Genomic DNA, 16,646 nt, shown 5'->3' with positions numbered 1-16,646 from the left:
ATGGACAAGGCTTGCAGCACATCGAGGACAGGAGCTCCTGGAGTCTGTTGGGTTTGGCACCACTAAAGTACCATCTGTAAACACAGGTTCAGAGAAGTTGCTCAGGCCTGGCTCAGGGCACACTGCCAGCACTGAAAGCCTTCCAGGGGTCCTGGATCCTCACCTGAGCCACTACTCAGAAATTACACCTCCCCAGTCCAAACCTATCACAAACATATCAGATTCCTTGTATACTCAAGGTTAAGTGACCTCTAAGACACCTTCTGGGTAGCCAAAAGAAGGAGCAGGCACTGTGCATCTCACATATATGCCAGAAGGGGCAATTTCAGGGGTCTGTCTTTGTCCAAACCTCTTTCATCCCTTCCTGTGGGGAGATCAAGACAGTAACTTCAATTTCTTTACAAATACGAAACTGAATGTCTGAATAGGCAGAGGTAGGCAAATCAACTTTCTGCAGAAGAAAAATGCACCTGGGTGGGTAACTAACTTTGCTGTGAGAAGGTTTCCTTTGGAATCTCAAGTGCCTGCACAGGGCATCTTGAGACAGTCAAGATGGCCCTGGTGGGAGCAACAATGCAGGCAGGAATGGAATCATGCTGGTGGGTATGAGGACTGAAGCACAGCAACAAGACAGACCAAGTTTCTCACTCTTCTGTGGTGATGTCCCAGGACTGGAAGCCCCCATCTCTCTTGCTCTCTACAGCTCAGAATGGGGGAAGCAGCACAGCAGCTGAGTACACTGTCAAGGACAGCAGAAAAGAAACTGACATAAAAAGCCCTGATCCAGCTTGGTGCAGCTCCTGCACCCAGGCTGGGCTCCACTCTGCTGTTTCTCAGTGAGACACAACTGACTGTAGGTCTCTGTGGAAAGAAACAACTACACAGCCCCCCATTTAATCAGACCTCCTCTCACCACCACTGTACTCATTTTAAATGCCCTTAACTTCAGCTGTGAGCTTTAAGAGCAAAATGAGGTTAGCTTGCAGCAAAAGAGGCAAAACTGGTGCAGCCAGAAAAATTAAAAGCATCACAGGTACTGCTGTGAACTAAACAAAGCACTTCCCAACAGCTATGCAGGGTGTCACACAAGCACTGAGTCCTGCAGCTGCTCTGCTCTGCTGGCCACCCACACAGCCTTGGTACTGACCCAAGTGCAGCTCAGACACAGATTGCAACAATCCCAGCACAGGGGTAAAGTGTGACAGGGACTCACCAGAACACCATTCCAGAGTAAATGCAGCTCAGTTGCAAGAAAATGCTACTGCCATTATTGATGTTTATTTGGGCTTATTCCCTCTAAAGTCCAACATGGCTTTAGGTTGATTTGAGAAGTTACTCCTGCTCACAGCACTGGTGTGTCCCTTGTCACAGGCTGCTGCATGTACGGTGGTAGCAGGGACCCATGGCTGGAGAGGGCCTTATATGCTGGCAGTTCAGAAGGACCACGATTAAAAAGCTATTTTACATCAAAATATACTGAAAGCAAAATTACCCAGGCTTACCCTTACTTACCACAAAAACTGTCAGCTGGCAAATGGTGACAAGACTAACTGAGACCAAGCAGCTTCAGCAGAAAGTGGTCAGCTCACCACACACTTGGATCTGCCTTAGGCTTTCCTCAGGCTCCCACCTACCAGTACTAACAGCACCCATGAAGAAAGGAGCAGGGAAAGAGCAAGATTTCAGGATCTGCAGATGTTCCCTTGGCAAGTCTATCTGTTGGTTAAAAACTGGCTTCATCCTACCTTGCCATCTGTCCAGAGGGAGTCCATACCCTGGCTGTGCCCAGCTCTGTGCTGTACATTATCCCCTACAGCCAGACTGAGGCAGGGCCCCTGCTTCAGTGCATCATCTCAGCTCTGATTATTCACAAGCAAATGCTGCTAGCCTAAATACCAGATTGGGGGGCCTGGTAACCAGAGACAAGGCAGAGGGGGAAGGGACCGCGCTTCACACGAGAGCTACTGAAGTGTGCAGAGAACACCCTGACTGGGCACAAGCCAAATACCCCTTCACAGTGCAAAAAACAGGGAGAGAAAGCATTCCAACTGACCCCAAATTCTAGCAAAATGCAAAGGAAAACACTACCCAACATATAAGAACTATGGAGCAAACACTGATCCCTCCTAGACATTGTGATGCTTTTTCCACATCTCTAAGAGCCAAAGCCCCTGCTCACTTCTACCAAGATCTGTGGCTCCATGAGCAGGCAGCTCCACTTGCACACAAGAAACCATGTAATTTCAGAGCACAAGCATTTCAGCAAAGCCACCACGTTAGAAGTAATCTCTTCTCTATGCAGAGGTTTGCTGTTACTCTCCTATCCTGTAGCAGTCAACTTTTCCAAACTGCATTTGCAGCCCCTGTCTGCGATTCATTAGAAGCACAAACCAAACCAATCAAAACTGTGTCCTACATGAGATGTAGCTGGTAAAAGCTCAGCTTTAAAGACTATGAAAAAGACTCATGCTCTTGAAATGAAGAGCTAAACTATTTCTGAGCTGCTGTGTAGCTCAGACAGCCTCCCCTCCTCCAAGGGAGAACAGACCACTGAAATCTTTAGTTTGCCTAAAACTAGCTGCTAAGGAAAATAAACTTTAAATCCTGTATTTGCATTTCTGCCAGTTACCAAGTGCCAGCTGCTGTACAAACACTGTGGGAGGGCAAAGGATGAGAGATGAGCACAAACTAGAAACTCCTTGGATTTAAGCATAAGAAAGCAGAACAAGCAGATACCCCACAGCTGGGCAGGAAAGAACAACAAGGGGTCAGGGAAGCAGCACCTGTCAGGGTTGGTCTGGGCATGCCACAGTCCAGGTACCATCAAAGGCTGCTCATTAGAGCAACGTGCTTGGACATCCTTTTGCAGCAGCTCTCTTGAACAGAGCTCAAAAATCCCTCCATTTGCCCTCTGGGGAGCCAGGAATGACAAGTCCAGGAGAGCCTAATTACAGGCAAATATAATTGGCTAAAATAAGATTGCACATGATTTCTGCTCTCTTGACGACAGCACGAGGACCCAAAGGGCAAATGTGGCTCGCTGTGCTGGAGCTGTCGTGCAGGACGCGTGCTTGCCCTGCTCTTCTCTAACTGCTGCCACTGCCAGGCAGCACCCAGGGGGGTCAATTAGAAACTGGGTGACTCACCTGGTGAATCACAAGCAGCTACAATAACCCCTGCTTCAGAGCAACTCTGAGATTCCACAAGAGCAGCCTGTGCCAGTTTCACCATATATCTATGTACAGGCACACACGTACATGTGTATGACATGCATGTGTATATTTACTTGTGTGTGTATGTATAAAATTACTCCCTAGGTAGCTGGGCAGCAAGTGGCAGATCTGCTTTCCTCAAAGCTCCAGAGTTTCTCATGACTGTAGCTTTGGGTAGATTCTGCACTGACTATTCTCCCCCTACTTTTCTGTCTCACTATAGAGATTTTCTCAACATTTAAAAGCTCCCAGGTCCAGAAGATGAGGGGCCAAGTCTGCTCCCAGTAAAACCAGAAACTTCAATGTTTGCCTTTGCTGCAAACCAGCCTCTTCACATTTGAGGCACTGCCCATTTTTTCAGCAGCTTTGTTCACCAATGAGCCAAAAGCCTCATGCTACCAGCCAAGCTCAAGATCAAGCTACAGCGAGATGTGTGAGTCACCAAAGCTGGAGCTGGCAACTTGCACAACAGCAACAAATTACCCTTTCAGAGGCTAATGTCACCTCCAAAGGTTTTTTGCATGCTTTGCTTTTACATCTGTCCCGACAGTCACACCATCATGCTGTTCCAATACCCCACTGTAATAGCACCCCACAGGCAAGTGTGGACAGACTGGACTGTGGTGGGTGTCTCCCCTCTGCCCTGGCTCCCTTTTAATGAGGTTCCTCATGCTCCATGCTGGGGATTGCAAAACTTCCAGGATGCCCTTAGGCCTGCATGGAGAAAATGGGTGCTTTCTCTGTAGTCTTCATTTCACATCCTTTCCCTTGTGACAAGCTGAGCCAAACTCTGCTTAACTATAGCATGATGTGTTGGGATCTCTCTGCACTGCACTTTGGGAGCTTGTGCCCCAGGAGATGTGGAGCTGAAACTTGATCTAGACACCCAGCACGTTTCACTGGGTCTCTCCTCTGCAGGGGAACTGACAATGCTGGAAACAACTCCTTGTTTAAGAGCACACCAAGATGTACTTGGAGGGTGCAAGGCCCTGCAGAGCAGCCGGAGGAGCTGGCAGAGGCAGCGGGTGCTTGGGACAGCCCTGTCCATATGTCCAGGGCTTTGATATGCAGATTGAGCCATTGTGAGCTTCAGTTCCATCTGTACACTGAGGGGAGCTTCATGACCAGATTGCTTGAACAGATCTATTTAACTCCCATGACTAAAGGGAATTCCAGTCTCCAGGAGGATCCGAGCATCCAGATGGATGCCAGCACACAAAAATTCAGAAAATCTGTCACCCTGTGCAGCTTCTATCCCAAGATTAGAGGGGAAAAAAGTACCCAAATTTTGCAATGCACAAGGCTGGGCCCAGCTGAAGGGAGATCTCTGCTGGCATCAGATCTCACACTTTAAGAACACACATTCCCCTCGCACCTCAGCTCCAATGTGAGCTGAGAAACCCCTGAACCTGCTGGGTGGAAATGCTGTTTCCCTGCCACAACTGACTGGCTCCCAGTGTGGTGTTCCTGCAGGAGATCTGAACACACCTGAGAGAGGCCCAAGTCTTTCAGATAACTGTCAATTTATGCTCATGGCAGCCAAGGACACCGAGGAATTTTTACACAGAGGTGCTCTGACAATCAAGGCTGTAGGTGGTTTCAGCATGTCAGGCATTGCTCCCTGCATACATGCAGTGGCAGAACATGCTGGCACTCCTTGGGTCAGGGAAGGCACATGAAGGGCACACACCCCACATCCCAACATGTGCTACACACTGGCTGGCTCCCTCAGACTCTTCCTGCTGTGTCCTCCACCGAGGGAATTTGGCCAGCACAGTAGGAGGGAGAAGGACCCCAGATGAATCAAGGCTTTGCCTCTCTGCACATGTCACAAACACATCACAGACTTCATTCTGCACTAAAGCACTGCCTGAGGTGCTGGAACAGGTGCTCAAAAGCGTCTTAACCCAAGAACCTCTCACCTTCAACTGCAAATTGCGCTTGGATTTAGCACATGACAAAAACCTAATTAATTCACTGCTGCTGCCCTGTAACACTGAGGGACAAATGAGTCTCACACCTATGTTGTGCAACCAGAAAGGAGCACTGAGTGCTGGTGCTAACTACTATTTAGCTTTTACCTCCTGCCACAGAGCTTGCCAGGGCTACTGCTGTACTGCCCATTTGACCATACAGTTTTTGGTGAAACATAGCAAAAAATAACCCTAGCACCAGCAGAGCTAGAAGTGATTTACTGAAGAATTTGTAAGACAGAACAGTTTCCAAATCACTAATTTTGCAAGACAGAAAAACCTGATCTATAACAGATCAGATTTAAGTGTTCAGGACTTCTTGTTTGTACAAGAGGGCTATCTCCAAGGCAAAGCAGAAACTTTCTAATGCATGAATACACTTTGATAGGAAAGTAAACACTAGACTCTTTTTAACCTTGCAGGAAGATTTCTCCAGCAAAAACCTGGCAGGAAGGAGAGGGGAGAAATCTCACGCATTAACCTTGCATGAACTCTGCCAGAGGATCGATTTTCCTTGAGGCTCATTCCCCCAACTGCTTCAGGCTGTGCATGAAAAAGGACACCCCTGAAATACGAGAACAAATCAGACTAGATGTCTGTCTAGGGGCACAACTTTACAGGCATAACTGAGGAAGGAGAGAGAAAGAGAGATGAGACAGCTGCTGTCAGACAATGCTGAAGCCAGACAACAGTGGCTTCCCCTAAAACAGCACAGTAACTATTCCTCTCCCATGCCTTTTGGATCTCCTTTCATCATCCTGAGAACTTGCATCAGTAACAAGATCAAAACTGGTACTTGGGAATGTTATGCAGACCATCCCCAGAAAAGCAAAGACAATCTCTGCACAGAGGTGTAGAGAGAATAGTGCATATTAAGTCCCAGGGACTTTATTACAAACCACAGCAAAATCTCATTTGCTCCAAGCTGCTGTGGGGTAAAACCATGTTCTGACCTGTGCAGAACTGCTGGCAGCATCATGGAACAGGGACCTATGTCTCTGTTTACAGTAAGCTACAGTAAGGATACACCGAATGTCTTTTTTTCCACTTTGGTGCTAAGTTCTACTCTGTGCTTCTCCAAGCACAGAGTTTCCCAGGGCAGGGAATCATAGAACCCTTTCAGTAAAATTACTTCTCAAACTGTGCCAAACAGCCTGCTACAAAAAAATCACACTTTCAGGTTGCAGACACCAGGATCCTTTCCAGCTTCCCACAGATCAGCATTCACAACCCTCCTTTATTCATCAAAGGCTAAGAAAAAAAACATCAATAATTTATCACCTGGAAGGGACTTTTTTCCCTCAAAAAGATCATCTGCAAAATTGTATCTGGTACATAATCAGAAATGAAACACAGGAGAAAACAAGGTATCAGCAGGTCTCTCTTCTGAAACTTTTGGGGAGAAGTCAGAGATAACATTTGTGGAAGGCAACTTATTTAGCATACTCTGGATTTCTGCTGACAAATTTAAGATCAGATCTGAAAGCTGGGAGTGCTGTGCCAGCAGGTCTCAGTCACCTGGGGGGCAGGAACCCAGCAAACCTTGGAACAGACCAGGAGAGCAGCCCCTTCCTTTGCTGTCCACAACATTTGACAGAAATCCTGGAGGCTGAGAGGTACCACCTGCCCTGCACATACATCCAGTCTGTCTGCAGCACCCAGCCCCCACAGCAACTTCTAGCTGCAGGTAAATTATGGCCACTGAAATGATCATGCAATAACTTTTAATAAAGAGAAAGAGGGAGTTCTAGTAAAGAGAAAGTCTGCTCTGCTACAGACAGTGCAGCCCTGGGATTCAGAGGGACCATGCAAAGATGCCCACAGCCCACAGGGTTCTGTCTGAGCACACAAAAGCCGCACACAAAGCGCTCTGATTCACCCTGGATACACAGACACGCACAAGCAGCCGAGTGAAAAGCCTTCTCTACGTTGTTTCCAAACAATATCAATACAGCTCACACATCAGCCGGCACTTGGTACTTACAGGAGGGTTTGCTGTGTCCGTCTGCTGCCGGAGCCGGGATGGGGCGACTGTGACTTGGAGGGAAAGGTGCATGGAGATGTGCAGAGAGGCGAGAGCGATGGGAAGAAGGGCCCCGGCCCCTCTTTGGGCCCCAGAGCAGCAACACTTGCTCACGGGATGGAGTGTAAAAAGGCTGGCATTCCTACAGCAGCAAGGACAATGGGGAGGGATGAGGAGGCACTGCCATAATCAAATGCAGGCCAGCTGGCCCTCCCCCAGGAAGGGCAGGCACCTCCTTCACTTGCCAAAGGCTTTGTTTTCTAAGCCACAAAGAACAAAGTGGCTGAGGAGGAGAGCATAGGAGAACCCACTGTGGGGGCAGGTCCATCCAGAAGCACAGGTAACCCATTCCTGGAGATGTAAACACAGATGGAGAGGGGCTGGGCAATATTCTGCCCACTCCAAGCAGAAGTCAGAAACAGCAGCTCCTTGAGTGCAGCAAAAAAAAGACAGACAACTGAGGAACAAGAATCACCTGAGGCTGATGGTCAGGGGTCCTTTGAGGGAAAAGATCCAAGAGAAACAGAGAACACCACTGAAGGAATTGCTTGTGGAATAGAGCCCTAAGAAATCCCAAGAAATGGGAAACCCTACCATTTCTCAACCCACCTTGCCCCAAGAATCCTTAGCAGCAAGAACTGAAGGTGAACAACTTCCCTCAGAAAACAAACATAAGGCAAGGGCTCAAGCTGCAAGAGACTCACAAGCTATGGCAGGGCAATGACCACACTTTCTCTGAGCACCAGTGAGGCACCATCTTGCACAACATCCTGAGAAGCAGGAAAAAGCCCCCGGAGCTGCCTCAGGCCCTCCTGTAATGATACAGGCAGTTCAGCTCTGGGCACCACATCACCACATGGCCACAGGGTATGCAGGTGCTGATGGGACACTGCCCCTTCTGGTTGGGTCAGTGTTTTCTTCTACTTGTGCCAGCAAGGATTATGCACCTTCACTCCTGACCTTGAGCAGGACTCACCAGACCTGGTAGAGACTGTCCTGTGTGCTCTGGTTCACTGGACATGCTGCTGCAAGTAAGGTGCTCGGTTCTGACAGGGCACATTTCAAACATGCAGTCCAGGTAACCTGCACTTCCCTTGTGGTAAAGTCAACAACATCGGATATAAGAGTGTTCTGGGAAATAATTCACCCAGAGAGAGCTTAAGGAAGGAAAAATATGAAGGCTGATGAGATAAACAAGGAGAGGAAGACTTGCTGGGGCTGCTCCTGGTCTTGATGGTGTACCTATGGCAGTGTTATTTATGAAGCCAGGATAGAGAGCAGGAGAAAAGGACACTGGGGACTGTCCTGCAGGAACCCCAGAACAAAACAGACATCAATGCTTTTGGTGCACCATCCATACCCTTGCTTGTTCAGCTGCCCAGTTTTTCCCCAAAGCACTGTGTGGTGCCAGATCCCAGCACAGTCTTGGAACTGAGTAAACAAGGGACAGTGGCCAAACCAGGCTTGAAGCCACAGGGAGATGGCAGGACCCCGAATATACCCACACTGACTTTGTGGTACTGAAAAACAATCCTCCAGCCCACAGTCAGAGGTGGGGAAAGCAGCTTCCTTCACTGTTCTTCTGCCTCAGCCCAACCATCATCCACCCTCCTGTCAGGCACCAAGGGCTCCTGCCACAAAGGAAGCGGGGACAAATGGAAACATCCAGCTTGGCACCAGTCATGTCTTTGGGGAGGGAACCCTGCCAGCCCATGTGCAAGCTCCATGTGGTCTGGCCCAGCTCAAGCTGCCTCATTGCAAGGAGCTCTGACAGGCCTTCAGGAACTGCCAAGCAGTGAAAAAAACCAGTACAGCACCTTGATAGGGCATATGGGGTTATGCTGTCCCGTCCCACGGCCTGTCCAGCAGCCACAGCCCTACAAACACCTGCCCACCATATGCAGGAGGGCCAGCACAGCAGGGCCTGCCATTCCCAGCAGGCAGTGAGGTACGTGAGGGACGAACACCATGATCCCCATGGTGGGTGCTCCACTCCCTTGGCACATGCTGAGATGTTTGGAGAGCTGAGCTTGCCAGCTCATTTCCATAGTGTACATTGCTTACGCATCCTTGGGCTTCTTCCCCAAATCCTGGGGTTTGGCACTCTGCAGGCTCCTTACAAGAAGGAATATCAAGGACATTGCTTATTGCAGACTCCTGCTGTAGATATGCCCTCAGATATTAGGGAAGAGAGAAAGGAGTTAGGCAGGCACTGACAAGATCAATGCAGGAGGGTCAAAAGCAGCTCAGTATCAGAAGACAGTGAAATCAGTTTAGATAAGATCTTCTGCTTATCCCCCACCTCCCAGACCACACCACTAACTTTGCTTTGGGAAGGCAGAAAGCATTCTGGAGATCAAGATCAAACTCATAGGCACTGAAAGAACTTTCATGCTGTGCAGCAATTTCTGCACTGATCCTACAGCTGCAGGATGTATCCCCCTACACTCCTTGTTTCAGTTGGCCACTGGTTCACAATACACACGTGGTATATTTACACCACCAGAATTGTTTATAACTCTACTGAAACCAGTGAGATCAAAATCCTCCTCCCTCCCTGAGCCAGCTGCCTCTCCTCCACACAAAGCAGTGTGAAAACACACTGTGCCACTATAATTTTGTTTTCACTGGGGCCATGCAGCATGAAAGGCACAACCAAGAGGGCTGCTGCTGCCAAGGACTGCATCCTGGAGTTTTCATCCACCAAAAAAGCTGCAATGCCCTCAGAAAATTAATGAGCCGTTGTTGGGGTCTATGTAGCATTTGAGTCTCTAGAAATGACCCAGGCTCTGAAAAGGCTTTGAAGCTATGGAGAAACACACTGCCATAGTCATTCCAACTATCCTGGCAGCCCAAAGAGCTACCAGCACAATGTAACTTCCATGCCAGAACAGAGCATTGAGCAGCCTGGAAGCTTTGGGGAGACCTTAGAACACCCTGCAGAACCTGAAGAAGCTCCAAGACAACTGGAGAGGGACTTTGGACAAGGGCATGGAGTGACAGGGCAAGAGAGAATGACTTCAAACTGACAGAGGGCAGGATTAGGTTGGATCTTAGGAAGAAATTCTGCCCTGTGAGGGTGGTGAGGCCCTGGCACATGCTGTCCAGAGAAGCTGTGGTTGACCCATCCCTGTAAGTGTTCAAGGCCAGGATGGGGGCTTGTAGCAACCTGGTCTAGTGGGTGGCATCCCTGCCTGTAGCAGGGAAGTTGGAACTGGATGACTCCTTTAAAATCCCTTCAAACTCAAACCATTGTTTGGTTCTATGATCATGTGCTACAGTCCACATTTGTGCTCCAGAGACTTCCAGCTCTGCCTGGAAGGGTTCACATACAACCAATGTTTGGCTTGGCTGCAGAATTGTCAGTATGCCAAACAAGGCTTGGTGCTTTTGTGTGCCTCAATTTATCAGAAAAAACATGAGAAAACCCTTCCCAGGATCCTTCCCAGGATCCCCCATGATGGCAAGGGGTGTTCAAGTACCAGAGCAGCCCTTGAACTCTCTGTTCAGTGAGGTAGAAAAGCACAGGTTCTTGCCATTCTCCTATGGCACAGAAGGCAATTCTCTCTCCACTGGGGTGAAAAAAAAAATTACATCCTTCCACAGCAAGAGGGTCCCCCACCTGCACAGCAAACTGCAGAGATGAGCCAGAGCAGACCTGCAGAGCATCACCAAACAAACTCAATTGTCATTGCCCTGACAGCAGTGTTCTGGGCTGCCTTCTCCACTTTTCTGCCTCACACAGGATGCTTTTCTGTGTTTTCATGTTTAGCTGAATTTCCTCCCTCCCCCCCTGAGCACTTCTGGCTGCCAAGGCAGCTCAGAGACAGCAACAAAGTGGCACCTACATCTGGTACAGCTTAACTTTTAGTGTCTATTCTTTCTGGAATTTGAGAACTTCAATACCCAATGTTTGTACAAGTGTGGAATAAATGAACACAGGCTCCCTGGCTTTCTGTTCTTGCCAAAGTTGTATTTTAAAATGCACTTAGAAAATCCTACTGCTTTTTCATCTGCAACTTTAGAAATTAAAGAACACCAAACCCAACTGCAGATCTGCTAAATGGGTGCATTTGCACTAAACCAAACAGGTGGGAAGGTCAGGCACTCAGCACAGTCACCACACACATCGTGTCCTCCTGCTTCCCAGATCCCTGTGATGATCCAGGGATCCCTCGTTCCCTCAGCCACACTTCCCAGCTCTCCATTCTGGTGCTCCCTTTCCTCATGCAGGCCTCGCACATGGGAGGAGTTGGACTGTATTTATTTAGGACTGACAAGCAGAGTGCTACTCCTGATGGGTTAACAGGCTGAATTGGCCAGTGTGTAAGGATATAGCAGAAAAATGCAGGCAGCCTATCCTGGCATGGTGGCCAGGACTGGACGCAATCAGCCCACCTCTTGGCCCTTGTCATCAGAGCCAGCACTGCCATAATCCTGCCCACTGTTGCCATGAAAGGGGTTAAAAAGCTCCAGCTCAGAGAGCAGAAAACCTCTATGCTTAACAGATGTGGACATTTTCTGGAAAACACACCCGCCCCTTCTCCCACACACTGACTTGAAAAAAATCACTGCAGACACATGAGCATGAGGGGACTGCTGCAGGTTATAGATCCAGCTCCCTGATGGAGCAAATACTACATTTCACACCTTTCATAAACAATCTAGCATTGGATTGAGTCCAAGCAGACTTTTACACCCTCCTCTGTGCAGCAGATGCCTTGTCTTACCTTGTCAAAGAATTCATATAGCCTGACTGTTTCACAGACTCGGTGCCTCGTTTCATCCAGCTGGGTGCAGAAATCCTCCAGCTCATCTTCATAGGTCTGCAGCTTTACCCTGTAAGAATGCACATCCACAAAGGAAAGGTCTTCCCATTGATTCATCTTCTTTAATGCTTCCTGTCCCCTTCTGCAATATTCCTGAAAACAAAAAGGTATTGCTTATGAGGATAAAGAGCTGGAATCAACACTACGTAGTCTTCAAGGCCATTAGCAGCTAGGGCTAACTAGACTGGTTTTTAAGGCTCAAATCACATGAGCAGGGGTGTCTTTGTTTACAGCAGAATTTTGAAGCCTGATCTCATGATTTACACTTGTTACACAGTAGCTTGTAAAGGCCTACACAGCAAGACCATGGCTCAGTCAGCATCAGAAAAAGGCAGTGTTACAAGCGCATCAAAGGAGGAACAAAAAGATCCATCTTTCAACCCAGTAGTTATTTTCCCCAAGACTGGTAAATGCCATCTACTAAGTGTTGAGCTGGTGGGTTTGTCTGCAAAAGGAGAGCAGGGAGACTATGCAGTGAGAGGGAATGACACACACTTTGGTGATGAACCCTCTTAGCACCATGTGTTTGGCTGAGCACATACAAGACACACATGCTACCAACTCAGATGCTGGAGAATATCATTTTCCAATCTGACAACACTTACACTGGCAACAAGATCAAACTCCTTGAACTGCTTTTGTGCTTGAAGCAGCATCTCCAAAGAATCATCCAGGTTGACAGTTTCCTTTAGCCGTTTTCTGCCAACGTTCTCAATCCAATTGCTGACCTAGAAGAAAAGGGATAAGCCCTGCTTGTTAGTCACCCTGTGCTACTCACCAATGTAGGCCTTTATGTGGAAAGAGCAAGGAACTCCTCTCATAATGCTGGTCATCTCATTACTGGAAAGAATGAGTGTAGACTTCTCCCCCCCCCCCAATCCAGCATTTCAGTCTGAGCCTCCTGCTCAGAGTTTTTCCACTTCAGGTTACAGAGTAATTGAAAAGCTCTGCTATTGCTCACTAGCCTTAGGCATAAACAGGGCAAGTGGCTGCCTGGGCTCTGTTTTGGGTGAGCCATGGTCTAAAGCAAGCTCTGCAACTTGCAGACTGGCCTGACATTCCTATTATTGTTACCCCCAACTGGGATCAAATCTCCTTGCTGCCAGATTTCCTATATCACTTCCCTTTTCTGACTGGTAGGACATGAACCATGTCAGTGTGAATGTATTGATGGATTCTTCCCATCTGCAATGCTCCATGGTTCTCTGGGACTCTCAGCTACTGGTTTTCTGAAGGCAGCTCTCCACAAAGCTGAGCAGCAACTGCATGTTCCTCAATGGAGCCCAGCTACTGCTGCAGTTATCAGCCCATATCCTCAAAGAGGGGTAGAGGACTGACTAACTAAGAGCATCCTAAGAGCAAAGCAGTCATAGGAGGGCAGGCAGGATAACACAGCACCTCCATCATCACCAGGTTTTAAAAACAGGCTGGTAAACTTGTCTGCAATGCTCCAGGCATAGGTGCACCTGGGGGAAGGGACAGACAAAGTGCTTCCTAACGCCCACACATCCTGTTTTCCTATGTCACCTGAATCCATATCCCAACTCAACCCCAGAGTCAAGGACAAACTCCTAGTTTTGTGGACTGTGAGAAGGTTACAAGGAACAAGCCCACAGGCAAGAGGAAGAGATGGTGGTGGGTTCTCAGTACTGCAGAGAGGCACACTGCTGCTGCCTAGAGCTCCCAGGCAGGCTTAACAGCAGGAGCAGCCCCTGCCACCACTGGTGATCTACAAGCAAAGTAACACAGGAGCAGTTGAGTGTTACTCAATTCAACAAAAAAATAAAGTTCAGCTTAAAGCAGAAAGAGGTTGCAGTGCTTGCTTTTGTGCCTTTTTTCATTTTTGTTAGTTATTAGGAACCTGTGTGTTTAACAAGAGTCTCTACCAGGTTCTTGCAACACACTTCTTGTCCCGAGCACATCCTGCATGGCGCCCCAGTGTCTACCTGCAAATGGGAAGTCATTAAACTCCCAGATCCACCTTGGCCTGTGAAAACACTAGGTAGGCTGCAGCCTCCTTTGCAAATCCAGTTCCCACTAGAGGAGAGGAGCCCAGAATCCCAGAACAACAATGGTGAAACGGATCCTAATCATGATTTTTAAGGACAAACAAACTTCTCATTGTTGATGAGTTACAGCACAGGAAACCATGCAACTCCATAATCTCAGCGTTGAGTTCAGGCTTAGGGATCTGCAACATGGAACATCTGGGATCTGCAACACTGAAAGGACTGATCAGCTCTTGGAGGATGCTCAGAGGTGAGCTGCTTTATGACTTTTTGAGGTGCTTTATCAACATGGCTACAGGTTTCTGAAAGCCAGTGCCTGTTTGCTTCAGGTATCCCATGGCTGTCAAGAGTTTCAACAAGCACTAAATGAAGGGAAGTTGAAGGTCCCACAGAAGTGCAGAGGGTGGGAGGTTGAGCATGGCTTTTGGGCTAAGGACAAGAAGCTGTTCCCTTCCTGGAGCCTGTAGAGAGGGCTGCACTCAAAGGCAAACCGAGCTGCACCCAGAGGGGAAGGAGTGTGCCTGGACTTATCAGATATCAGGGACCTGAGAACAGCACAGGAATCTAAACAACAGAGTACACAACAGGGATGGGCAGCCAGTGTGGGGCAGGGATATTCTGCAATAGAATGTCAGGAGACCCTGCAGGAGCTATAGCCCAAAGGGGACACCCAGACTTAGCAGCTTGTTGACATCACTCTGCTGCTTCTCAAGGTGAAGTATGAAGAATACTTCATCAACAGTCTCAATGAGAGGGTCAAAAAAGACACCCAACCTCCAAGTGTATGGCTTACCTATGAGCCACTTCACAGATGTTTATGGGGTTTGACTAATCCACACCTAGAGAGAAGCCAAGGGACTTTCACTTGGCATCAAGAGATACCAGGGAAATAAGTGGCTTGATTCTCAGCACTGCTGAAACTCTATCTCAAATTCTTATGTTCAGCCGTTCTTTTTAAGCATCAAGCATCACTGTACACCTTCACACAACAGATCAACAGGCCGAGTGCCTGCTGTGGAACACAGAGTCAGAGGGCAGCAGCCACTGGAACTGACAGGTAGGTCTTACCTCCTTAAAACACTCTTCCACTTTCTCGAACTCCATCACCAGCTCCAGCTCCTGGATGCGCTTGTTTGACAGCATCACCAGGCGGTGAACGCCCTCATCAACTTGGTTGTAAAGCACGCTGGCAGCGTCGAGTGCATCTCTGCAAGGGGACACAGGGCTGCTCAAGGCTTTTGCATTAGGTCCTTCCCCCAGCACTTCATGCAAACACAACCTGGCCAACAACAGCACTCCAGTCATCCTTCCCATGGAACCCACATAGGCCATCTCCATATGGAGAACAGGGGAGAATATTGCTGCTCCTTGCACATTACCATGATTCACCACTCTGACCCCAATGCAGGTAACCTGGCAGGAAAGACAAGAGCATCTCCTCCCAGCCAGACTCCCTGCAAGATTTACCATATTTCTCACACTTTCAGCTTTTCATAAACACAGATCATTGCATCAATGGATTTTCACAAAACACGGGGTCAAGCAGTTTCAGTGTCTAAAACCACCATTTGAATTTAATTAAGTAAATAAGCCACCACTAGTAAGCAAATCTCTCCTGAGTGACAACAACAATATTAAGTGCCTGATGCCCCACTTACTGTCAGGATTTCCACCAGCCAAACAAATATGCAAAGTGTACAACAACTCAGTGCCAGGAGAAATCAGATTTTACAGTGTTGTGCTGAAGAGATTCATAGACTGAGCTCCCTACCTCCCACAGGCAGCCGTGCTGACCAAAGCCCAGCAGGCAAACCAGGAGGCACTCTCCCTGCCAGCCTGCCCACAGCACACAGGCAAGCATGGAGGGGTCAGGATGCAGCCCAGTGCCCTCAGATGCTGCAACCACAGTCTTGGTAAGATGATGAGTATTAGCAAATTCATTTTAGATGTGTGCAACACCTCTCCAGCACAGGCTTGGGTGAATCACAGATGGGATCCAGGAGACAGAAGAGCATTCAAGCTTATTCTTCTTGTATTTCTTTTGCTTCTAGATTTCCCCTCCTACAATTAGGGGCTCAAGAGACAGCTACAAGAAAACATTACAGCCTCCTTCAGCTGTGCTCTACACTGGCATGTTCAGTTGCCTGGTCATCTCCTGTACTCACCCTAAACCAATTTTCATTTCATTGTCTTACAACCTTCTGACTTATTAGAGCGTGGCTTTTTTATCGTATTATTAAAATTATTATATTATTAAAATTATCTAAAGCACTTGCAAAATAGGTAGCTAATATTGCTAATGGAAAGTAATTCAAACCAATTCAGTATACATGCTTATTTCTGTCTGGGTTTACAGGCAAACTTGAACCTATGAAATGCAACTGAATGTGAGTGTTTAGTAGCAGCCACCCTGTAGTTTTAATTGACACGAGGTAGCGCCATAGGTCTGGACTAGCAGCTCTGCATAGCAGAAATCCACACTATTTTTCCATTCAGAATTCCACCCAGTGTGCAACAGCCAACTTCTCAAACCTCAGGCTCTTAGATACTTTTGTTTTTCCTCTTTGAAATGCCATTAGACTGAATGAATTTCTCCAAAG

At 47.9% G+C, this 16,646-nt stretch overlaps 1 protein-coding gene across 4 annotated transcripts in view; it reads right to left on the bottom strand.

The window, feature by feature from the left end:
* Window positions 1-16,646, bottom strand: part of PLEKHG4 (pleckstrin homology and RhoGEF domain containing G4) — an 85,677-nt gene that overhangs the window by 14,845 nt on the left and 54,186 nt on the right. For all 4 annotated transcript variants that reach the window (XM_071440590.1, XM_071440591.1, XM_071440588.1 and 1 more), the window contains exons 11-13: window positions 15,115-15,253; window positions 12,643-12,765; window positions 11,939-12,130 (exon numbers count right to left, since the gene is read on the bottom strand). In XM_071440590.1, coding sequence (XP_071296691.1) covers window positions 11,939-12,130; window positions 12,643-12,765; window positions 15,115-15,253 — 454 coding nt within the window. The remainder of the gene's footprint in view (window positions 1-11,938; window positions 12,131-12,642; window positions 12,766-15,114; window positions 15,254-16,646) is intronic.

This window comes from Agelaius tricolor, unplaced genomic scaffold (genome assembly GCF_023055355.1).
Source record: "Agelaius tricolor isolate 1412-34295 unplaced genomic scaffold, bAgeTri1.0.p SCAF_15, whole genome shotgun sequence".
Classification (NCBI taxonomy): domain Eukaryota; kingdom Metazoa; phylum Chordata; class Aves; order Passeriformes; family Icteridae; genus Agelaius; species Agelaius tricolor.
The sequence above is the reverse complement of the archived record's forward strand: the minus strand, read 5'-3'. Positions and strand labels throughout refer to the sequence as shown.